The sequence below is a fragment of the Haliaeetus albicilla genome, chromosome 4, assembly GCF_947461875.1.
Source record: "Haliaeetus albicilla chromosome 4, bHalAlb1.1, whole genome shotgun sequence".
In the NCBI taxonomy this organism is placed as follows: Eukaryota; Metazoa; Chordata; class Aves; order Accipitriformes; family Accipitridae; genus Haliaeetus; species Haliaeetus albicilla.
Window position 1 is genome coordinate 13717875 of NC_091486.1, and position 23984 is coordinate 13741858.

General features: G+C 44.6%; 1 protein-coding gene across 10 annotated transcripts in view; it reads right to left on the reverse strand.

Annotated features, from left to right (window-relative positions):
• The window catches only part of SLC15A2 (solute carrier family 15 member 2), a 55610-nt gene extending 32063 nt beyond the window's left edge, over positions 1-23547 (reverse strand). The window contains exons 1-7 of one of the 10 annotated variants that reach the window (XM_069780977.1): positions 16552-16795; positions 15884-16419; positions 8434-8480; positions 4983-5070; positions 4217-4358; positions 2255-2347; positions 1055-1154 (exon numbers count right to left, since the gene is read on the reverse strand). In XM_069780977.1, the coding sequence (XP_069637078.1) occupies positions 1055-1154; positions 2255-2347; positions 4217-4358; positions 4983-5070; positions 8434-8480; positions 15884-15926 (513 nt within the window). In that variant the 5' untranslated portion in view covers positions 15927-16419; positions 16552-16795. The other 9 variants (XM_069780974.1, XM_069780981.1, XM_069780976.1 and 6 more) reach the window with 9 other exon arrangements.
• Between the last annotated feature and the right edge of the window lie 437 nt (positions 23548-23984).

The following is a 23984-nucleotide window of genomic DNA, read 5'->3' on the forward strand; positions in this document are numbered from 1 at the left end:
GATGGGAATTTCCATCTCCCAAAGGTCCTAATATTTTACAGTACTTCTCTAGATCTGTTTCTGGAATATTTTTCCTACGGTCAGTCCTAAATAATCCTCCTTGAATTTAAGCCTACTCATCACAGACCCCAATACTTACTTACTTTCTTGTAGCAGTGGCCTTCTACATATTTGAGGACTTATGCCATGCACAGAAGTTGCTGATCTGAATACTGTCATTGAGAAAACTGAAATTTTTATTTGTGTGTTAGGTCAACATAAATCTAAGTGTTTAATTTCAGGTCAATTTGAAAATTGTGCATTTTGCCTGAGGATTAGTACTTCCTAACCTGCTTCACTTCTTTAAGCACCACCTTATCCCTGTTTGAGCCACTGTGCTGCATAATGGGAGTTTGAGATTAGCACAGGTGAGGAGCTAAGCACTCATGATAGAGAATGAGGACACGAAGCAACTGGACTACAATTCACAGGATGCAGAGCACAAACAGAGCTAAAAAGAAACATTTTCCCAACTCGTCAAAACTCTCCATTCTGGAATATCTAGAAAACAGTCTGGGTAGATCTGGTACCAGCGCTACTTTCAAAAGACTGGAATTTCCTACAGTTCTTTCTGAACAAACCTAAGACACAGACTATGACTGAATCGAGGGAAAATTCTCAAGGAAGCATAGGCTGGTGATGCAATTTTCTCTTTCATTTGCTGTATTCCATTGCAGTGCATTATAATCACTCCTGTTAAGATGGTTCAGAAACAGCTACAGTTCTATGATACATGATACGGGATTTTCCAACTACTCTGACGTCCAATTAACATTTAGATGATTTGATGCAGTTATGACCTATCCTTTCCAATATCAGTCCTGTTCTGCTGTCATCTTCCTTTCCTGAAGCATCTAGATTCTCTCAAGTTTTATGCAAACCATCCTACCTCACATCTTACTACACCTTTTCCTAGCAAACTGGCCCTTATTCTAGTACAACAGGATTTGATCACATAAACATCCTCATAAAGTAAGCAGACACTGCAGATTTTAGGAAAGAAAAGAAATCTTACATGCTCCTCTTCAAACTGGTCCCCACCAAATGCAGAGACACAGGGCTTGATACCTCCCGTTCCAAGGGCGATCAAAAACAGACCAACCATAGACAGGATCCTTCATGCAAGAACAAAAATATCACCATTGCAGAACCTTTCCAGTGCTTATGAGAGCATTTTAGTGTCACCCAACCACGATTCCTCTGGTATCATTGTCTTTCGCACATGGGTAGTGATCATGAGCCAGGTAAGTGTAAAAACGAATTAATTATCCTCATTTCTGCATTCCGTACCAGTCAATTAACCAAACTGCTTTTGTCAGTTTCTTGCTGTTCTGAGGCCCAATGGACATACTAGACATCAAAGATCTGTGGGATTATTTTTCACTCATGTGAGAACAAAAGATTGCAGAGATCAATTGAGAAAAAGAAGAAAAAAAAAAGGGGAAAAAAAAAAGCCTCTTCCTGCAGCCTTCCAGCCTGCATTAGCACAGACAACCTGTTTGATTAGGCTCATTCTTGGGTGCTATCTACCTCCCAGTGCTCCTCAAAATACCACTGCTGGCCCAACAGATTACGCCTGTAGGGAACAGGAGTGTCAGGACTGGCCAGGTCTTGGACAAAAGGAAACTGTTCTGTAACTGAGATGTGCTCCTGCCTGCATGTGTATATTTTTAGAGCTATCACCACCTAGGCAAAAACAGCTTGGTGGTTTCAGAGATGCCAGCTGGGGAACTACTCTGACAAGCCTATCAGTTCAGAATCTAGAGGGCAAGAAGGGTCGCACCCTATGGAGGAGACAGACCCTTCCTCTGTCACATCAGAAAATGTATCTTTGGTTTTCTGTTCCCACACACACAGGGGAACCTTGCTGAGCCAGGCAGCTATACTGATGAGAAAATGAGGGAGGAATGAGCCTGGTGCAGGCAGCTGGATGGAAGAGACCAAACTCCAGTAGCATGGTACATAGAGGGGTGATCAGAGGTCCCTATCTCAAAGGATTTAGAGTCTCTGTGGTGGTTTCCAACTCCTTCTGATGCATTCACTCTAGATCCACCCTTCTGTTCTTACTCAGATATCCCAAACCCTTCCCTGATAAAAGTAACCCATGCACAGCCCCCAAACTGCCGGCCTGATGGAGGTGAAACAAATGACAGTCCTGGGTAAACCAACTACCATCACAACTTACTACAGCGCTGCGGCTTCAACAGCTACTTACACGTGAACCACCTGGTTGCCTAGGGATGGAATTGCACCGACTGACTTTATCAGATGGCCAACCACATACACAATGGACAGGTAGATGATCGTCCTGTGAGGAAAGCAAACAGCAGTGACTGAAGGTGCTGGGTGATGTACGATCCAAAAACAGTGTGCCTGTGCTTCCTGGTACGGCAGGTTTACTTGGCAGACACACAAGGAACTGGTTTGTTATACCACTGGTATAGCAGGCAGCTATAACTCTTTTGTGTCAACACTGAGTGCACTGGAAGAAAGAGACAGGCAAATGGGTTCAGGTTAAGGAGGGATAGCCCCTGCTTTCTTTGCAGAGGTTGCTGAGCAGGATAAACTAAAAATGCTCCTGTCTTGTCATGCATGGAAGGCTGCAAATAGAAGAGTACTGTTTAGGTCCAACTCAGTTTCCAGATTACTAATAACTGACATTTTGTAGCATTTGCCTAAGTGAATCCCTTGACTGGAAGGCATCTATAGGGACTGTTGCCTACATTCAACCCACCTGACTAACACAGCTGAATTAGGAGTGTGGTTTCCCCATTACAAGTCTGGTTTAGATCCCAAGTACCTCTGAACGACTGAGCTCATCTATCTGCCTCCCATGTCTTGGTGAGGGAGAAGAAGAAACCTGACCAGGAGGATCAGGCTCTTGAGTGTATTCTATTCCTTCATCACCTTCAGGATTAAGAGATGTCTATGTATTTATGTGCAGACTAGACACAGACAGAGGGAATGGAAGGACTCGTTAGGACAGAGGCTGTAGAAGAAGCCCTGTGAGCTTTGAGTATGGAAGCAGTACTCGACACATCCAAACCCTGGTTGCAACAGCTAATTTAGATCAACATCAGATCATTCCTAAAAGCCCCTCTAATCTGTTATCCTGTCCTTGGTATTGGCCACGGTCCAGCTACTACAGCAAAAGCCACCTCCCATTAAGTCATAGGGATTACTCCAGGGAAAGTCTCCTGCCTAACATGCAAAAGTCTGCATAAGGCTTTACCTTCTCACAACAACATGCTGCAAGACAGATACCCTCAAATCCCAATGAACATTGCTAGGTGACCTTAAATAATGAACTTAATAAACCCCCACTGTTATCTTCTTCATTCAAAGGGACAAGAGAATGACTAAAATTGAGCACAAATAAAAAAGAACATCGATATCTCCTTAAGAACTTTTTTGCTGGAAAGGCATATGGCAGCTGTTTTTTTCCTGTGGAGACTCTTCTGCCAGATGTGCTTAGTCCTAGAGAGAAGGGTTCAGCTGCACTTCATCACTCTGACAGTCAAGACTCCTCAGACACTGAACAAACAGTGCCAAGCAAAGAAAGTCCTATATCCAGCTGCTCACCACCACTCTGGGGCAGATGATAGCCCCACAACTTATCAGTGGAAGGGAAGACTGCCTAACTTACTCAGGGAGAGCTTCCCTAGTTATGTGCTAAGGGAGATGATTTGAGTGAACCTAGGTTTCTCTGGTATAAAAATGGGTGTGCTCACACATTCCCTATGCTGTCAAAGCATAAGGAAGTATAGTATAGTTAGTGATATTTCATCTGAAACTGTGAGATCTAGAGGATGACACCACTTCCTCACCATCTTTGAATCCTTTTCAGAAGCAGATCTTGGCAAGCTGAGGGTTAATCACCCTACACCTCAGCTTCCTCAAGGTGGATAGGGAAGGACAGTGGAGGAAAAGTGTGCTTGTGACATTTAAGTTGTTCCAACTTTGTTGCCTATTAGCCCTGGGGTGAAAAAGGAGCACAGAACAGCATGAGCAAGCAGATCAGCTGTTCATCTGTTAACAGAGAGGAGCAGACCTTCGCAAGTATGTCTTTGCTGCACTCTGAGCTAGCTCAAAACCGGGAGCACACACAGCACTGCCCTTGCACAGGCTGCATGGTGTAGATGTATGTTGTGTGAATTAGAGAGATGTCTTCACTTACTTGTATTTCCCCAGCCATGAGTCTGCCATGATGGCTCCAATGACAGGTGTGAAATAGCATAGCGCGGAAAAGGCATGGTACACAGCAGTAGAGAGATTCTCATCCCAGTGGAAGAAGCTTAAGAAATACAGTGTCAGGACAGCTAAAAGGAAACAAGCGAATCACATCAGATAATTAATGTGTATCTCTGCAGGTAAGCAGGAAACTACATCATGGTGGCAAGGAAACCACTGATTTGTCTAGCAGCTATGAGCACTGTTGTGGAAAGATCTGTGCTTTCAGACCTGTTCCTCATAATCCCCAACACAAGAAAAGCTAAAATGAGATATATGAGTATCAGGCATTCCTTGCTCATAAACATTTATGTTTAGCTAGAAAATATATTTTCTAGCTTATCTTCCTGTAACCTGTAGTTCTGTTTATGCACATTTTCTATTTGCAAATTAGGTGCCTGTATGATTCAATTCCCAAACACGCTGATTGCACACAACTATGAAAGATGTCACACATTGGAAAACCAGGTTTGATACAGGGAATCATGTAAAAATTTAGACTGGAAGGTACATTTGGAGCTCTCTAGTCCCAACTTCTGCTCAGAGCAGGTGTAGCATCAATGTTAGGGCACACTGTTCATACCTGCATCCCAAAATGCCAATTTACTTTGAAAGACAGCTGAGACCACATACAGCACAGCCCTGGAACACCAGGCTAGTGTGTATAGAAACCCAAGGACAGGAAAGTCAATTCCCAGACACAGGCCACATACCTCTCATGCCATAGTAGGAGAAACGCTCGCAGAACTCGTTCACCACGATGAAGGCAATGCTTAGGGGGTAGTTGGAGCCACAGAGTTTCTGCGGGAGACAAATGAGAACATATCAACTCTGTGAAAGCCTTCACTGCAGCAACATATCCCCACAATGCCTGGGTGGTGGAGAGGAGTCCAGTGCAAAAACTAGGCGCCCACTGCTGCTTGACTGGCCTGTGGGTTGGACTCAAAGGAGGGGGGGGATCCCACACCTATCTTGCTTTGGTTAAGGATCCCCAATGAATCAGCTTGACTAACATGGGCCCAGTAAGGACTACCATGGGAATTCGTGGACTGTCAGCAGCCCACCATGCTCATAGCTCCAGGAACTACAGTGGAAGGGTCCTACCACCTCTCCAATGCAATGCAAAAACCCACTGAGATGCAAAACCACCTTCAGGCGCCTCTTCTCCTATACTTCACATAAAGCTACTACCTTGCCCCAAAACTGCTCCCTGTTCTAGTACCAGACCTTGCCTCTGCAGTTGGTAGACCCCAGGGAGCTACTGTCTGCTTCTGTGTGAAGCTGCTCCCTCCTGTGTGACAACTGCCCCCAATCTCTGCACCTCACTTGCATCGAACTGTGCCACCACATTCACTGAAGCAGAGTGTCAGCCCTGTGTCCTGCACTCCCTCAGGCATGGCATCCCTTTTGTATTCCAAGAATGCTGGCATAGCTATGGATAATTCAATTTATTAATCAAAACTAAACAAAACAGCAGTGGGACTGTCAAACCTGTCCGAGCACGGCCACTCTTTCACTGAATCTGACTTTACTCCAGCTAAAATCAGCAGTTTCCAAGTGAAATACAAAGCATTTAAACAGATGAGTCTTGGCACGACCTTGCGTGGGCCTCCGTCCCTCTTGCTACCTCACTCCAGTCCGAGTTAAGCAGCTTCCAGCTGCTTAGCTCCACTGCCTCGCAACAGGGAAAGCAGGTTTTCACAGCACTGCCCAGCCTCTGCCAATTAGTAGGAGAGAGGGGCTGGCCATGCACTTTGTGAGGGATGGGCAGGAGTGTGATATTAACAGCAGCATTTATATTTATGGTTTTACACAGCCATGGTATGGGCCAGTGAAGTGAGATGAACTCTTCACACGCACTTCTGTGCCTCGTGTCAGAAATAATGAATTCCTGTATTTCTTCCCTGAGTCCCAAATGCAAATACAGATACCAAAACAGATGTGTTTATTCAGGTTTATTTCACCACCAAGAGACCTGAGCTTATCTGGATTCCCAAAGCAATGGCATCAAGTTTAGAAGAGTCTAGCTTAATGATGCTGTCATGCTCAACAATATACAAAAGCAACAAGAGAGAAGGGCCTGGCTGTCCAAAAAAAAAACACCAAACCAAACCCCCCAAACCAAAAACCACTTTCCATTACTTAACCCAGCACCTCTAAAGACAAATATTTTTGTCCTTTTTTTCATATATATTTTTCTCACGCTATTTATGGGCTGCCTTTTTATTAAGAAACCCTTGGCCTCTTTGCTTTACTAAAGTAAATATGTAATTATCTATTTCATTTATTATTTACTCTGAAACCATCAAGCTTAGCATATGGCTTGTAAGACAGAGTGGGCTCCCTTGGAAACCACACTGGGGCCTCCTGTTTTCAGACTAGCCTAAAAATGGTGGCATATATAAGCTGTAAAGGCACAAACACACAGACATATGCACACACAGAATACCTTTCTCCAACAAGTTTTTCATAACAAAGAAGAAAAGCTGCAAGAGGCAAATTATGTTTCCTGTGGGTGCTTGGAGACATTTTCTGAATTTGGAAGTAAAATTGTATAACAGGGATATTTTTCTTCATCTCTTCCATAGACCTTGCTATCAGTACTCATGAGATTTAATAACATTTGATGGAGATGCAGAGCGTGACTGTTCAAACCCAGATGGCCAGGTGTCAGGAACCCTGCTGCCTGAACCAGCACCAGATGCGCAAGCCCTGCTGGATTTAGCTGCAGTGGTTTAAGGTATCACATGCCACGCTGTGACCTGCAGTGACAGAAAACCTGGCGTGACCAATTTCAGCCACTCCTGCTCTGGGATAGGCACCTACAGATAAGCAGGGGCAAGCAGGGAAAGGAGAGCATGAAGCGGTGACTTCCCAGCTAAACCTCCCCAAGCGCCAGAGCCAGGACCCTGAGTAAGTGCTTACAAACACAGAGCAACAACTTACAAGCAGGGGTACTTCCATCTGCCTTGTACGTCGTAAGATGGCATCAGCACACACAGAAATCCTCATGTATTCTGTCTACTGTATCACTGACCTGCCTGTGGCCTGCCTGGACTTCCAAAAGTGGGCAGCTTTCATCCATGTGGAGAGGCAGATGCAGTTTGCTTGCTTTCGTGGAGGAGGACCTTGCTCAGCAAAGAGCCCCAGCAAAAGCAAAGAGGCTAAGCCTGGATTCATGAGCACACAGATAGTCTGCTGTGCTTAACTACCACTGTAAACCTGGGATCTGCAGGATTATGCAGCTCTTAAAGATACTGGGGAAGTTGGTACTCTGTGACTTTGGAAAAAAAGAAAGGTCATTTAAAGTGCCAGCTACAGGAGACATTTGTTTTCACCTCTCCTTGCTGACTAGCTGCAAAATGGGACAAAGATTAGTATTTCCCAGGAGCTCTGGATATACAATAGTTAATGTCTGCACAGTACTTAAAATTGGGAATTAAATAGGTGGCTTGCTAATGACATGAGTGTGAGCTTTAAGAGCAAGTATTACCATGTTTTCCTGCCAGTCCAAGCAGGTGCAACGCAAGTCCTGTTCTCCCTGAAGTCAATACAGTGTACAGTTTTTAGGGGTCAAGCACTCAATCAGAATTAGCCTGAAAACCTGCACAAACATCAAAGCTGCAAGGCAACAAAATATTCACCGGACTCTGGCTTTAAATCAGAGCCAGAGATGTAAACCTGAGACTTTGGCACTACAGCTGGGCTCTGTAACACACATCAGTGGCCTGTCCTCAATCCCTGTACTTCCTTCTGCTTTGCAGCATCTGGGGACCTTTCCCTGGTGGGTTTCATCAAACTAAGCAAATGCACAGGTCAGGTCCCTCCCTCCCTCCCACGCACAACATCCCCCTCCACTTCTGAGAAGTAAGTCTTTTCCCACAAGGAAAGTAGTGTTCAGGAAAAAGGCAGCAATCAAAACCCTTACCCTTTTTCCCGAACATTCAGACAGTTCATTTTTTCCCTTTAAGAGGCACTGTCTTAACTTAATCTGGTTAGTGGAGGGATTTTTGCCTTGAGTTGTTAATGCTTATTTCAATCCTCTGCAAGAAAGGGTGTTTGTCTCTAGCCAGAGCACAACAGAGGAAAGAACAGAGAGATCTTGCAATGTTTAGAGCAAGCTGAGCAGAAAGCAAAGAAAAGGAAACCAGCTGTAACACTCACCGGGGATTTTTTCTGAACAGGGAAATCTCCTTTGGGGGGATCATCTCCTGCAGAAATAAAAGTGAACAAAGTTTCCTTGGATTCGTTTCTCTGAAAAGCGTTCATCTCCCCTCTTGCTTTGTCTCCCACCATGCTATGTGGCTGTGGTGAGTTGACTGGGAAGATTTCCAACCTCGGGCATGAAGTTTGATTCAGTTTGAGTTAACCCTAATTGAGCACATTTGTGCAGCCAGGGCAGAAAGAGGAGGGAGATGCTACCAGGAAAGACAACTCCAGAGTTCAAGAAGCGTCAGGGAACGCAGCCTAAATCATTCACAGGTTGGGGCTGTCAGCACTTCATGGCACGGACCTCCTATTTGCTTGGCATGCCCCCAGCTATCATACGTGCACCAGCCAGCACAACACTGTATGCTGAACAGATGTGAGCTGAATAAAAATCCCAGGTCCCAGATACCCCTACAGCCTGCAGATTTAAGAGCAGAGTGTGAATCTCCCTCTCGATGCAGTAATGACAGGTTTATTCTGCAGGGATCTCATTCCACTGAAAAGTCACACATTCATCCAAAGTCATAACTACTAAAATGCTCATCACGCCAAACCCTTGGACACTGGATGTCACGGATGCCTGCACTGTGTTAAATTATTTCTTTGCTATCCCAGGAGTGAAGTGACCCAGTGCTCATTCCTGCACCAATTCCCTGGAATGACCTTGCCTTTTCCTATGGGACAGTTTAATCTGGAGGGCACAGCCGGCACCCAGGAGCAGCCCCAAACCCTGTCTCTACTTCCGATTATCCAAAAGGCCACCTCGGGGCTCCTTAGGTGGCAAATGCATCCTACGCTGTGCTGGGAGTCCCTGGATTCCCCCTGCAGCTATGTGGGCTCAGGTCCCTGCAGGTACCCTGTTGTCACTCCTTCCATGCCCTTCCCACAGGAATAGAGGAGCTCTTCATCAGTATTCTTCCAGTGCCAGTTGTAATTACAGAGCAAAATTCACAACCCTCCCATAAACGATCCTCAGTGGCTGTGGTTCTGCAGCATTCTCGGCACAGTGCAGGGGTTTTTTCTTCCCCTTACATTTGGCTTCTTTAAAAGGCAAATGTTCAAAGAATTTTCCCAAATATTTCTCCCTTTTCTTATCAGCAAAAGTACAGACCACATCCAGAATCCGCAGCTGGTACAAGGAGTCTCCATAAAGTCATCCCTAGCTCCAATACTGAGTTGCTGCTAGTATGGTATCGGGTATCACAGGAATCAGGTTTGCAGCTGACAAACCAGGAAAGAGGCTTTCACTCACACCACAGATCCTTAATCTGGCTTCAGTTATTGCTAACAAGACATGGAAAACAGATAAGGGACTCAGATGTGACAGAGTGCACAGAGGAAGCATAATTACTCTCCACATCCCCTCATGTGCATTGCTTCCTCTGAAGATCCCCGGGGATCCTGCTTCACTCCTGCTAACTGGGCAGCTAGACATGAAGCCCAAACTTCAGATCAGGCCAGGAAGGTCTACTGTTTCTTATTCCGTTTTTCTTTTACAGTGGCCAAGCAACAGTTTGGTACCTCCCCCCTACTGTCAGAGACCAGCTCCTCATCTTCAGCCCTCCCAGTGATTTGCACACCTGCGCAACCTTGCTTTTCACCTAGGTCCCTTCTCAGGTGCTACAAACAGCCACCAGGGAGCTAGGGTTTGTTAAACCCATTTCATGGGCAAGAGTGACTCAAAAGCATACCCAACACTGGGGGCAGTGCAAGGAACAGGACTTGTGCACGTTGGTCCTGTCACCTGCACACCAGGTTAGCATGTGCTCTTGTGTCCTGCAAGTCTGACCCTGTGCCAGAGGCAGCAGGAATATTTCTGAGGCTTCTGGTGGTGTCTTTTACCACCCTAAGTATCTCTAGACAACTCCCAGTAGAAACCTGCTATATTCTGCCATGCACAGGCGAGCAGAGCAAACACTGCAGCAAAGTTATTAAAGGAGTAATACAAAAGGAAGACAGAAAAGGTTTCACCATCCCTTGCACAGGGCTCCCACGCTGCTGCAATGTGATTCCTTAATATTTTCAGCATCCTGCAGCTATATTTCTTGAGTGTGTACACAGCCCTGTGCGTCACATAAGCTAAATGATTATTTTTAACTTTTTTTTTAATACTAGCATGAAAAAAACGTATCAGTTGGTGGGATTAACGTACTACTTGTCAAATACACTGCAGAGATGTTTAGGCCATTAGCTGCCAGAAGGTTTTCTGAGACAGAAAGGGAAAAAAGGAATTCAAATGGCTGGTAATAAACAGTAACTCATGGCAAACGGCAAGAACAAGTTAAAGAGAATAAATCTGCAAGCACCTCAGATACAAATGAATTCAGAATAACACTTGATAGAAGGGGACCTGTGAGGCTGGGCTGAAAATCAGGAAGGAATTGTACCACAAATGGAAATAAGGTGGCATTTCTGAAGACAAGTATAAACAAACAGATCAAGCATGGAGTGACAGAAGCTGCAAAGCTAAGGCACAAAACGAATTACAGCTAGCAGGGGGACACAAAAGGCAATAAGAAAAGATGTTAGAAATGCTGTCAATATTGGAGAAAGAGGAAGGAATATGAAAGTCTGTTATTTAAACTAGAAAATGAGCAAATAAAAGCTCATCCAGAGAAGCCAGAAAAGTTGTGTCCTTTTTGTCTTCACTAAAAAAAAATAAATTGCAACAAGATATGTAACACCATTAAAATGAACTAGTAGGAATATGGGTGAAATGAGACAAAAACCACTTAAAGAATATTTGGATATCTCAAATGTGCTCAAATCATTAGAGCCTGATGAAGTTCACCTTCAAGTGCTGAATGTAGTATTGAACTACTTCCCTTGTGAAGGGCAGAAGCAGGACAAGCATCACCACTGCCTTCAAAAAGGCAGGTTAGGACAACCCAGGCTTGTTCCTCCATAACCAGAGAGATACTTTATCAGATAATCCCTTCTAAACACCAAAAGGAGAATAAGGATTACAAACAACCATTTTGGATTGGAAGAAATGCTCTCGAGCCAGACTGTTTTATTCTTTGGTGACAGGGTAAGTGGTGTAACTGCTAGAGCAGCTGTGGATGTGATGTATCCTACCTCTAGTGTCTCTAATGCCTCACCAGGAAAAGACGGTCCATATGAAATACCCATATAGTGGGCAACTGCGAAATCCCTCTCAGAGTAGCTGTCAATGATTTCCCATCAGATTAGGAGGCTATGAAACACGCAGGTCCTCAGCTTTTCCATGAGCAAAGAGAACATCAGCACAGCCAGCGTGCTGCTCATGTTTGTGTCTGAAACCAGGATGGAGCAAGCCTAGAGGAGAACAGGGTATGAACTCAAAATAATGTTGCTAAATGGGAGAAACCACTTTGTGGCTCTGGAATGAAAAAGATTAAATTCAGGGAAGAAGACTACCAAATGCTACCCTTACCCATTGACAGGAAAAGCAGCCACAGAGACCAACTATTCTCCATTTTTGTTGAGGGTAAGATGAGAAAAACAACTGACTTTCTTTTCAGTAAAAAAGATTTGGGGCTGCTTTTGGCCAAATTCCCTTTCTGCAAGGACAGGTGAGCAGTGGAACAGAGACGGTGCGGCTGGGGCTGCAGGATTCAGGCAATCCCTAATGCCTGTGATGTAAGAACGTATTAGGGACTGGCTAAATATCGGGTCCTGTCCCAGAGAAGGCAGGTGGATGAGGTGCCCTCCTGAATTTCTATGAAAATCATGTGCTAAACAACTTCAACTGGTGAGCACAAAAGCAAGGACTGCTTTCTGTAAAATTTCCTCTTTTCTGAGTTATCCTTCATGCAAGTGGGGAATCTGCAGGATGATTCATGCTTAAATGTAATATTCAGCTACCAGATGCCTTGCATAGCCAGAAGTTCCCATGAATACATTTTTCTATGACTTTCACTTCATCATTTAATTTTTTCTGGTTTCCAAATCCACAGGAAGACAATCTGCATTTTCCCTTTGCATTTACAATCCTCAGATTCTCACTGCTTCCTGCTGCAGTACTGTGCACGTTAATCTGTTTATACTCAACTGATCTCTTCATTTTTATCTGCATTCATCTTGTGGTACAATCCCTTCTTGATTTTCAGCTCAGCCCCACTGGTCTCTTAATAATGAGTCTTGTTTTGAATTCATATACACTGGCCATATTTTTATAGCCCTTTTACCATATCAGTGTTTCTCTCCTCTTTCTCTCTTTCCAAGGTCAGGTTATAAGAAGCTAGGTGAATCTGTGCCAGCAACACTTTGGGCTTAATGACCTCGCCCTGGATGGACGAGATAACCTCTCCAGGTCTCTTCTGGCTTATTTTCTCCAATTCTTTGATTACAGGAAAGAGCATGGCTTAACTGATTTATACTGATCAAGACTGGTTTCCATTGCCTGCAGACTTCTCTCAAACTTCAAAGTAATTTAAGAAAATGTATCAAATGTATCAAATCACTTGAACAACAAGGAAAATATGCCAGAATTTTTCAGACCTGCATCTCTGCTCTATTCACCAGTCCTTGCAGACTCAGAATTGTAAAGGTATTTAGATTAATATCACTAACAATATCAAGTACCGAATCTGTATTTAAGAGCCTGTCATCTGGTCACTAGTCAACCTGTAACAATCAGAGAAACTTCTCGTCCCCTCCTGGTGCCTTTTTGTATGATTAGCAAGAAGAAATCTTTAAAAAATTCTCTCACCAGCTTGGGCTTCCTTTGCAGCCTGCAGCATGCCTTCCCCCTCTGCCATGTCTGCTGCTTTCTGCGCATTGAACGATGCCAGGTCTGTTGCACCTGAAGATGAACCTTGTTGAGCAATCCTGGCTTGCTCTCACCCTGTTGTTAATGTTTCACTTCACAACAGCAGTCCTTTGGTCACCAATAAAATAGTTAAACTTTCGTTTATTTTTGATCTTGAAGTGAAACTGAAGTCATTTCGGCTCAGCTCCCAGATGTCATAGGGAATCTGCCTTTCTCCTTGAATACAGCTTATAACTAAGGCTGTATGGCATCTTTCAAGGATGCTCATGATCAATCACTTTGTGCTGCAGCTACACTATCTTTCATTAAAATTACTACTTCTGGATGAGAACAGGGACTGGACCTGTGACTCGACAGGATTTACAGCTGGCTGTAAATCCAAACTTTTGACACTGTACACCAGCTACAGAGCTGTCCTTAACTATACACGTCTTTTAGTACTTAAGGCTGTGAGAAGACACAGGGTTTCATCACCTTTTGACAGACTGACTTCAGTTCCCGGTTCTTCATGTGTCACACAGGAATGCAGACATAATATCGACATGCCATCCTCCCAGACACTTTTTCACCTTAAAGCCATGAGCTTCTTGAAGGAGGATCAACATTTTTTCTACCATGCTTCTGCTGTTTATTTCCTTCTGCTTTCTCCCCATAACCACCTCTAAACTGCTGTGACTTCCTTTCAGAGAGGCTCTCCTCTGCAGTGGAAAACCCCAGATATTTTCTGCAGATACAGAAATGGCTCGCAGTGAAATTCTGTATGTTCAGCAGTAGAGCAAAATGGGGTCTCCATTATCACACATCATGCCCCTGAAGCCACCTGCATCCTTCCCCTCTTTGTTGCACTGAAATCCCAGTCCCACCTGCTTCATGGCCCCATGTCCCTCACACAGAAAATACCTCAAGGCTCAACACACAAAATACAGTCAAGGCTACAAACAGATACGTAGTTCCTAATGAACTCTGCTATTAGCTGAACAAAAGTTGACCCAGTGGAACTGGGCAGGAGGACTAGAAAGATGCACTAGGGAAACACTGAGAGACATCCAAACTTTACAGTGAAGAGAAACATGCAGCAATAGCTACATATATGTGCAACAGCAAGCAGCCTAAGCTGATCACAGGTCAAATTTCAAAATGAAATGAGGAATAAAATCCTACAGGTGTTGAGTCATTTGATAGAGAAACAAGGGATGCACAGGCTGAAGTGAAAGGAAGAACAGCACAAACAACTCATAAAAAGATGATGGTAAATTGTAAGTGGCTTGTGAAAGGACGACCAAAGCAAAACTTTAATTATGGCTACAAAAGAGCGGGCTATTCACACAAGATATATTAAAGAAAAGATAGATGGTAAGAAGGATTTAAATCCAGAATGTAGGATGTATGGCCAGGATCCAGGGAGTGTTAGTCATATTTTAAGAAGATGTACCATAGATAAGTACAAAGCACAGCATGGCAAAGCTAACAGTATGAGACTCTGGGCAAGCACTGTGAAAAACAAGCAGAAAAGAAGTATGAGCACTACAGGCCAGACAATGCAATAGAGAAGAAAAGCTGGAGGGAGAATAGTTTTGGGGAAGAATAAAAAGCTTTACTTGGTAATGCTTGTGACTTCTGTTAGAAGATTGGGAGGGGGGGAACAGAGCAGGAAAGGGCTTTTCTTTCTGAACAACTTTTTAAGAGACTGTCATAGCATGGGAAAATTAGGATTTTTCTCTTCATTGGAGGGAATGTCCAAGCAAAACACAGGAAAAGATAGAGCTGATCAGCTGAAGCAGGAAATGAAGAAACCCCAGCACAAACAAAACACAACCAGACATTTAAATTACTGTCAAGGCTCTCAAGATGTGAGCATCACAAAACCACTGCAAAAAATTGGAAGTTGGCTCCAGAATAAGACTTGTGCTCTTTCAAAACAGACCACTGATTAACAGTAAGCAAATACCAAGGAATCTGTATTTTGCATAGAAAATCAGGAATAATTTAACTATTTAGGCTGTCAGTAAGAAGACAGGCTAAGTGACCTCTTAAATTTCTCTCCAGCTATTTTCCCCTCCAGTTCTAAGTTGTACTTGATGCTGTGGGATAAGGTACCATGCCCCCAACTCAGAGCTGACTGCTGGCACAGATTTTAGTACGTTCAAGACATAGAGAAAATGGACATCCAGGTGCCCCAGGCAATCTGGACCCATGGGAACATGTCCAGTCCCTGGGATATTTCTATGTTCTGCCCTTCCTTCTTGGCCTTTGTTTTCCCATTACAGTGATTTAAAGCATTTTAGGAATGTTGTCCTCTTCTTAGAGACAGTCCCTAGTTAATACAATAGATAGTTTTACTGTGCACAAAGGTATATAAAGTCAGCAACAGAGACAGTGCTCTGAAAAAAAACAAATCAAGAAAAGGAGAGCCAAGACAGGTGTAAAAGGGAACATGACCTCAGTTTCTAACACATTAGTCAGTGCTGTCTGATTTGCGAGGGTGTAAATGATCAATTCTGAATGTCTTTTTTATGGCCCTAACAAACTAGGTGTGCTAGCCCCTCACACACCCAACACCACAGTTGTCTGTCTGAGGCATAACTCAGGCTCTCTGTCCAAAACCTCCAAATAACAGGGAGAGCATGGAAACATTAAAAACTGAAGGTTTACCCTGTCCACTTGCCTGGGGCTCAGGCTGGCTTGTCTCCTTCATGGAGTGAGAAGGTGGGAGGTCCCTGCAGCTGGAAGAAAGATGGATGTGGTATAGCAGGACTTTGGAAAAGCACTTGAGGACTGTTTGGTGTCCCAAGAACGTTTTCTTCCTGGTGGTATCAGAAGCAGGATCTTAGATAGTGCCTTTCAGCAGCAGGTCTGGGGGCATTTCACTGAGCAGATATCAGTATCTCCATTTCAGAGATGAGCAAAAGAGGGAAAAAAAACATCCTGATGAAGGCAGATTCCGCTGAAACCTCTTGCATGCCAGCCCAGCAGTCTATCCATTAAGCTGCCCTGCCAGTAGTATTATCACAGCAAAGAAAAAACAGCTACTGATTTATTCTGACACAGGGTCTGAGGGATAGCTCAGCTACTGAAGACGTCGCAGCTTGCAGCAGCCTTGGGTCTGGAGGAATGATGAAAGACAGTGGCATCCAGTGTCTCAGTCGTCCCTTGGGTGCATTGCCCTCCTCTCCATGCTCACTTCCAGCCTGCGGGACAGATACTGCCTTGGGAATTCCCCTATTCGCACTGACCCTTCAGCTGGCCAGTAGCTCCTCTCTGGTGGTAAGTCCTGCACCCTCTCCCACCCAGCCCCGGAGTAGAAAGCTGCTTTTACTCACTACTAGCCTCTCCTTCAGCAAGTGGCAGCTGGTAATGAGAAAGCAGGAATCCTCTAACTACTCTATTCGTCGCAGCCAGCTCACAGGGATGCCCAGCACCGGGGGTCTATCACGCAGTGAAGGAGAGGGCACAGCTACAGGATGTGGCAGCAGGACCCCCGGCTTCAGTTCTGACTACGCTACTTGTCAAGCACCTTGAGCACATACTTCAAGTTTCCTAACCTTAACTCCACTGGCTGTAAAATGAGAGTCAAGCAGCACTAATCTCCTGTACATCTAGGGCAAATGGTTTCATTCATTAATCCAGCTACAGGACTAGGAGAATCTCAGAGAAGGCATTAATTTCGGCTTTTTCGATTTTTTCCATGCACCCACAGTAAACAGCTTGATTGTTTTATTCTTTGCAAGCTTCTCTGTGTCAGGAGACATAATGGACTGCGCAATTTTAAATCTTTTCCACCATGGAGAGTGTATTCTCACCATATCCCAGCACACAGCTGATTTTTTGACAACAGTTTAAGTTAGATCGCAATTGTGTAATCAGTATTTCATCAGGGCAAGCTGCCAGGGACAGAGAATATGTAAATCCCCAAAATACCTCTGTTCTGATAAAAAACCCTGCAGATCTAATCCAGAGAGATCTCAGCTCTCTGACAGTGACCTCTCCCAGATGCAAGCACAGACAGATATGATATGACCTGCATTCTAGGGACTGTCATTTCCACTGAGATGTTAATCAGATCCTCCCTGACCAGCTCTCTCCACTGCCACACCAAGGGCCAGGCAGATCAGGGGCTCATCCAAGATTCATTAACTCTGGTTCTCTGCATTTTCATAACGAGCTTGCAGTGCCATCCATTCTTTTCAGCCTCCCCCCGCAGCGACCATGGGGATCAATTTGTTAATATGGCGAGCGCGAGTACCTCTCACCAGCTCCAGCAGGAAGTGCAGTCATGTGAGTTTCCCCTGCATCAGGTCCCAGAGGGACTGGCACAAAATTAGAGACTGTTTTTGCCTTGTTTCTTTAAACGTTGATCTAAACATACAGCTTTTGGGTCTCCAGGGACCCTGACACTTTGTAGCACAATTCATTTTGTCCTGGCCATCCTGTGCCCAGGGCAGTCTGCTCTCCACTGGCACTGGTGGCAAGTCCCCTCTGAGTTTGGTGGGGAGAAAGGTTACACTCTATATATATAGGAGGAAAAATTCATCTGTGCCTCTTTCTCCTTAGGCTAATTCCCCCAAAGAGGTCCACTTTTCCTAGGAGCTGAGTGGCATCTGATCTACCTGATATCAGCGGAACCAGGGGTGCTCAGCCTTTCCCAGATGCCACCCACCCAGCACATGTTAACTTCCCTCTGCTCAACATGCCTTTCTCCCAGAAATAACCTCTCCTGTCTCAGTAGCTTAACCGAAGCACATCTTCTGGCTATGGCTGAATATTGTATCAGGCACTTGCTTTAACCCTCCTCTTCTGTCCCCAGCCTGTCTCCCTCCTGGGATCTTGCATGGGGTTGTGCCCATCACACAACCGCTGAGTCCTGCATCACATACCTGCAAACACTCTACTTGCTTCATTTGTGCAAACAGCAACCCTGAACACAGAAATGTTTTTCCCATGGGCACACATAAACCACCTCTGGTGTCTTCCAGTTTGTGGCCACCCAGAATCTACAGAGCAGTGCTGAACATGCAGGGCAGCTGCCCAAGCAGCAGGCAATGATGTATGTTGCTCTTATTGCACCTGCAGGCCACCAGAGCCTTGCTGGCTTCACCAGGAGCAGAGCCGGCCCATGCATTTTGAGTGACTGCAGACACAGGCTCGGAGCATGAGTCCTACACAACAGCAGGTGGTTTAATGAAGTCAGATTAAGGCACATTCACTCTTCAGGTTACTACACTCACCTCCAGCCCTTCTGCTTTCCTAATCTATTTCTAATCAGTTCCTCATACGTATACTATAAGGATACAAACCCTCTGCAGACTTCCTGGTGGTGAGCTATCAGCTATTGATCTGGTCCTTCTTTACATTTATTACTCACCGGCAGCCAATCCCATCTGTACCTGAGCAAAGCAAAAGATCCAGACCTAGCAGAGGCTTCACTAGTGCCAGCACTTGCTCTCTTAAACCTGTTTCTCTGGAGAGCACATCTGCCTGGCACACGAGGAAAAGCTCATCAGCTGCAATAGCAAGATGGGAATGGTACACACGCATTGTGACTTAGCACAGGCACGTGCCAGCTACGGTAAGAGTTGACAGATGATGAAGATGTGCCCATTCAGGTCAGTTAATATATCCACTGCAGTCTCATCTGTGGTACATGACAAGGGGAGATGGCATTTCCACCCAGGTGATGAGCAGCAGTGCTGGGGATAGGCTGGTGTAGACTTTCCACCACCCCTTCCATCTCCTGTGCCCACAGCTGGCATGTCTTTGCTTGTTTGGCATTCAGCCTTTAGATGTCTCCAAGTGCTCCTGTATAGCCCTCAGTATACAGAGGAGAGCACACTGGTACTCACTGACAGAAATCCATTAGTGCCAACATTTATTAGCTTTGATAAATCCATGCCAAAAATTGCAAGCACCTTTTCCACGACCCCCAGCAATGCCTAGGCTACATGGGAAGATCTAGCCATGCCAGTCCTTTCAGATGCAGAGGGCCACTCGAGAAGTATATATTCAATTGATTTCAAAGAACCTTTGAGAGCTCAGCAACTTGCAAGAGATTTGTTTATAGAAATAATCACTTTCAGAAGCAAAGCGTACATGGCACTTTTTCTCCATCTCCCATTCAGTTTCACCTCTAACAATAAATCACTAAAGAGACTCAACATGGAATGCCTTAGCGTTGTACTCATCTAGAAATATTTCTCTGCTGTATAAACTCAGATTAATATTCATTCTCTCCAAGATAAAGACAGCTAGAAATAATTTGAGGGAATAAGACCAGTTTTCAGCATTCCTGACACTTCCCATTGTTAACAAACAGACAATCTTATAACGGTAGAGTCAGAGGAATAATTCCTCTCTTATACTAGATCTGATTGACTAGACATGACAGATGGTGTTTTTATTACTTTCCGTCTTTATGCCATTCTAAAAGAGGCCTCATCTAATGCAGCCCAGGCTGTGTTTTGAGTCTTAACCTCTCAGATAAGCAAACCCCTGTTTCATCAGGTTAATGGATCCTTACTTGATTCAGGAAGGCAATTTTCCTTAAAGTTATTCTAATCAAGTACTCAGAGCCCAAATTGTCCTGGCTGATTGACTGCCAGCAACGGGTAAATCTTTCTACTAAGGACCATATTTATTTTCAAAGAGGGAAAACAAGTTGTTATTATTATTATTATAGAACCAATTCTATCCTGTATTCAGTGACTTCTCAAATACTGGCTTTTACTGCAGTCACAGAATTAAACATAAAAGTAAAGTTAATGCAGCCGCCTTCTCAGTAGTTTTATTAAGTAACAGGCAGGAAAGGAAAATTAGAGGGAGAGATGGCCTGCTGTCTACTGATACCCCCTCAGTTAACTGCCCCTATGGTAACAGCGTCTGACCCTAACCAGAACAGAGACCCCTTCAAACACAGGCTCACTCCAACCTGTCTTCCTGCATCAGCCTCCCAACTGAGGGCTGTTAGTTCAAGTAACACTGCCACCAGGCAGGGAAGAAGTGACAGAGGACTATCCACCTTCTAAAAGAAAAGCTCTGAAGGAAAACCAGTGCTTTGAGGATGCTCCCTGCAAGTCCCATCTCCAGCATGGCATATGGCTCCACAAGCCCAGTTTGGTGCTACAGCTGCTCAGGAGCACAGTGACAGCCCATATGGAGATAGGGATCATACTGCCCTGCTGCCTCGGCTCTCGGTTGACTCAAGTCACTCCAGGCAGAAACCCTGCCAGCTGTGGGCTGTCCAGACCGCTTGAAGAAGCAGATGGGAGGTCCAATCTCTCCTGCTCTCTTCCACCTACTGCAAGACTGGTCCAGCAATTGGGCCAATGTAAGGACAAGGAGAAAAAGCAACCATCGCAAGGTTGTGCGGAAAACTAGCCACAGAAACAAGAACTGGGCCCACAACTCCACAATCGAATGATCATTCAGTCAGTGCTTTTACTTCTCAACACACATATTATCTTTTCACACAGCCTCACAAGCAGGATCGTTAGCCCTGATGCCCCATCAGACATTCGATACTGGATTTCCACCTCCAGAAAACCTGACCCCCAGGAGCCTCAGCTGGAGTTTGCAAGGCAAGCAAAGTAAGCTACTTAACACAAAAAAAAATTTCTTTGCCATTTTCTGAGCAGCTGAGCTGTTGTCCTAACAGCTCTGCTGAAGTTATTGATGCCTCAGATGAAACGATCATTCTCAATGATTTTTATCTACCAGCCACCAGATTTTTAGGGTTTAGTCAGGCAGATTATTACATTGTAATATCAAGGCAGGCATCTTTAAAACAGTGATTATTCTGCAGGAATGATAAAGATGCTGGAGAATCCATTAACTCTTTCATTTCTCAGAGGGACTACAAGGCAAGGAGAGGTTGTCAAGCTGTGATACAAGGGGAACTTAGAAACCTGTATTCTCTCCCTCTTTATCATACAAACCAGTCCTTCAAACATGCTCCAGTTGTGCTTATAAGCCAAAAAAACCTAGCAAAGACCTCTGAACTCCCTGTCTACTGAGAACTCACAGTATTTGCATTCAAGGGCAGCATCCATTGAGGGCAGCATAGCAAATACAACCAGGAGGGCAACAGGATAATTAGAAGCAGCTAGAGAGCAAGCAGGTCTTATGCATGTTGCAATCACACTACAACAGCACTGTTGTGCTCCTGAGAAACAACTACTAACCCCTATACCATAAAGCCGATGACTTCACCCTTGAGGAGCATTCAGCAAACTCCAACCACCACAGTAACATTGCCCAGACAGACTAGTGGGACATGCTGCCTTTTAAACTGCCTTTTACCATCACCACCAAAGTACAGCTCAGCTGGGTCCACAGATGTATCTCATTAATTATCCCATAATTACTTGGTGAAGACCCAAACCTCATGAACTCACTCTTCCTTATCTCAAATTGAGTTCTTCCCATGCTTGATTCTGTAGATATTTTTATCCTCTCTTTTTGAAATGCCCTTAAGATACAGAGGGGTATGAAAGGTTTTATCTGTGGCTCAAAGCAGTGGCTGTAACTTTATGCTTAGTTTAGACTGAGGCTGGGATTTGGGTGCACAGGAGGAACCCAGGGACGGGGGAGGGCAGCGGTGGGGGAGCATTTCAAAGAAAGGTAGGGGACAGTCTCACAAGATTTCCACCATTATGAAATCTCACAAGATCAGTCATTCTTACCATGTTGGAGAACTCATTTTGAGGCAAAAGCTTCTGACAGAATTTGATTTTTTAAGACTTCTAGCCTCCTCTGGACAGGAGAGGGGACACAGTCTGCTCCAGGCTTGGATGCCAGGTGAAAAGGGTGTGTTTGAATCAGAGGCTCCCAAACCAAAGTCAGAAAGTATGGCTGGGCTCAGGCTCAAGGATTAAAAGTTCCCAAGCTTTCTCAAATGTCTCAGGTCCTCTCATGTAGCCTGTCACATTTAAAACATACAGCACGCTTCGGGAGAGGCAGCCTTTTGAAATAGTGCTCTCCTCAAATATCATTATGGGGTTGACTGCAGACACCTTTGAGCTCAGAGCAAGCACCACTGGAAATTGTTCAGACAGGGGATCAACAGAAGGACATAACTTAAAAAACATGTTACGTGTGGAGACAACCTCCGGGGAGAGCCCTGAAACTGTCCCCACATTTAAACAATCCCAGAAGTAGGCATCCATCCCTGTTAATTACTGCTGGGAAACAAGGCATCAGAGCAGCAGGAGGAAACGATGAACTTGATTCTTACTAGGTGTCATCGGCTACACCAGTTTTTTAAATGAGCAGTGTACAGTGGAGAGAACTTGTCCCTGGGCCTGATGCAAACCCTGGTAAATTAGGTGAATGGACCATAAGCAAAATTCACCCCCATCCAGTTTTCAGTATCCGGGAGTCGCTGACTCCAGCTGCTTTGGAGAGAACTGCAAAGAGGCTCCACAGCTATCGGATAAGCTGCCCCAGTAGGTTTCTCATTGCCTTTATTGAGTGTTGGGTCAGACCCCATGCACAGGAGTGTCTGTGATCAATGAACCCATGATTTGCTAGTTCTGCCCAAGGGCTTATTCACAGTTTATCCAAACCAACTTGATTCATGAAACTGGCTAGAAATCTCATCAGAACAGGCTTTGCAGAGAGATTTCTGGCACTTTTGCTTCCAGCACTGTCTGAAAATAGAGCAAAAAGAGACTCCAGCCTCCTCGGAGTTATTTTGTCAGATCTGGAGATGGGTGATTAATTCACAAAAAATAATAGTAGCTTGTTCATTTTCTGCCTTTTGCTTCCCCCTTCCCTCCCCATGAACTGTTCTTTTCTTAGGTTTTTGGTTGTGGGTTTTTTTCAGAACTATTTGTCAAGTAGTTTCTGCAAACAGTTTCAGGTACTTCAACAACATTAGTGATCTGCAATATAAGCAGGCACAACGGGACTCATTGGTTACATGGTACACTTCAGAATTTTTCACCTGGATGAGCATACATCTTAGAAACAGCTTGTCAGTGCAGATTTGCACAACTCCCATTCTGAAGCTCTTTCATGGATATTTTGGACTATTGCCTCAAAACAGCCCACTCCCACAAACATTCCTCACACGATGTCTGTCTGCTCGAGCACTCCCACCCAGGGAACGTGGAAAGAACAGGAACGCAATCAAAGCACATTACTTACGGAAATATCTGCAGCAAGTCTCAAAGAAACGCGTCGGTGGAGTGTCCCCAGATGGAGGGATTTCCATGGAGGAAGCAGTGAAGTGTTCCAATATAAAAAAAGAGCACTATGAACTGTTTAAACTTCAGGATGCGTCTGAGATGAATGTAGGAATTAATATAAGGTTATTTCCTCTTGTACCCACAGCAGCACTTGCATACCATGGTGATGCACAGAGAAGATATGGCAAAAAAGCTCTTGGTCTCACAGTAACATTGTTCTGTTTGTTGTCCCTGAAGGCTTTCAGTTAATCTTCATCTGTGGGTTTGGCCAGAGAAATGCAGTGGTGAATCTCCCTTCTCTGATTTCTGTGTGCAAACTTAAGGCTTCTTGAGGATTCATTAACTCTTTAATTCATTATTCATGTATTTCAGGGGAGTCTTTTGTATTTTCTGTACTTCTGTATTTTTCCTTTGTAAGTGCAGAGTTACTGGTGCGGTCTTCTTCCGACTTGCACAAGCCCCAGAGCAGGGCTCCTGTAGAAACAGCTGGTCCTACAGGGAGGATAGACAGCTAAAACAGGAATCGTGTTGGAGCTAGCTTGGCCAGACCCGGTCTCTCTCAGCCCTTGAGC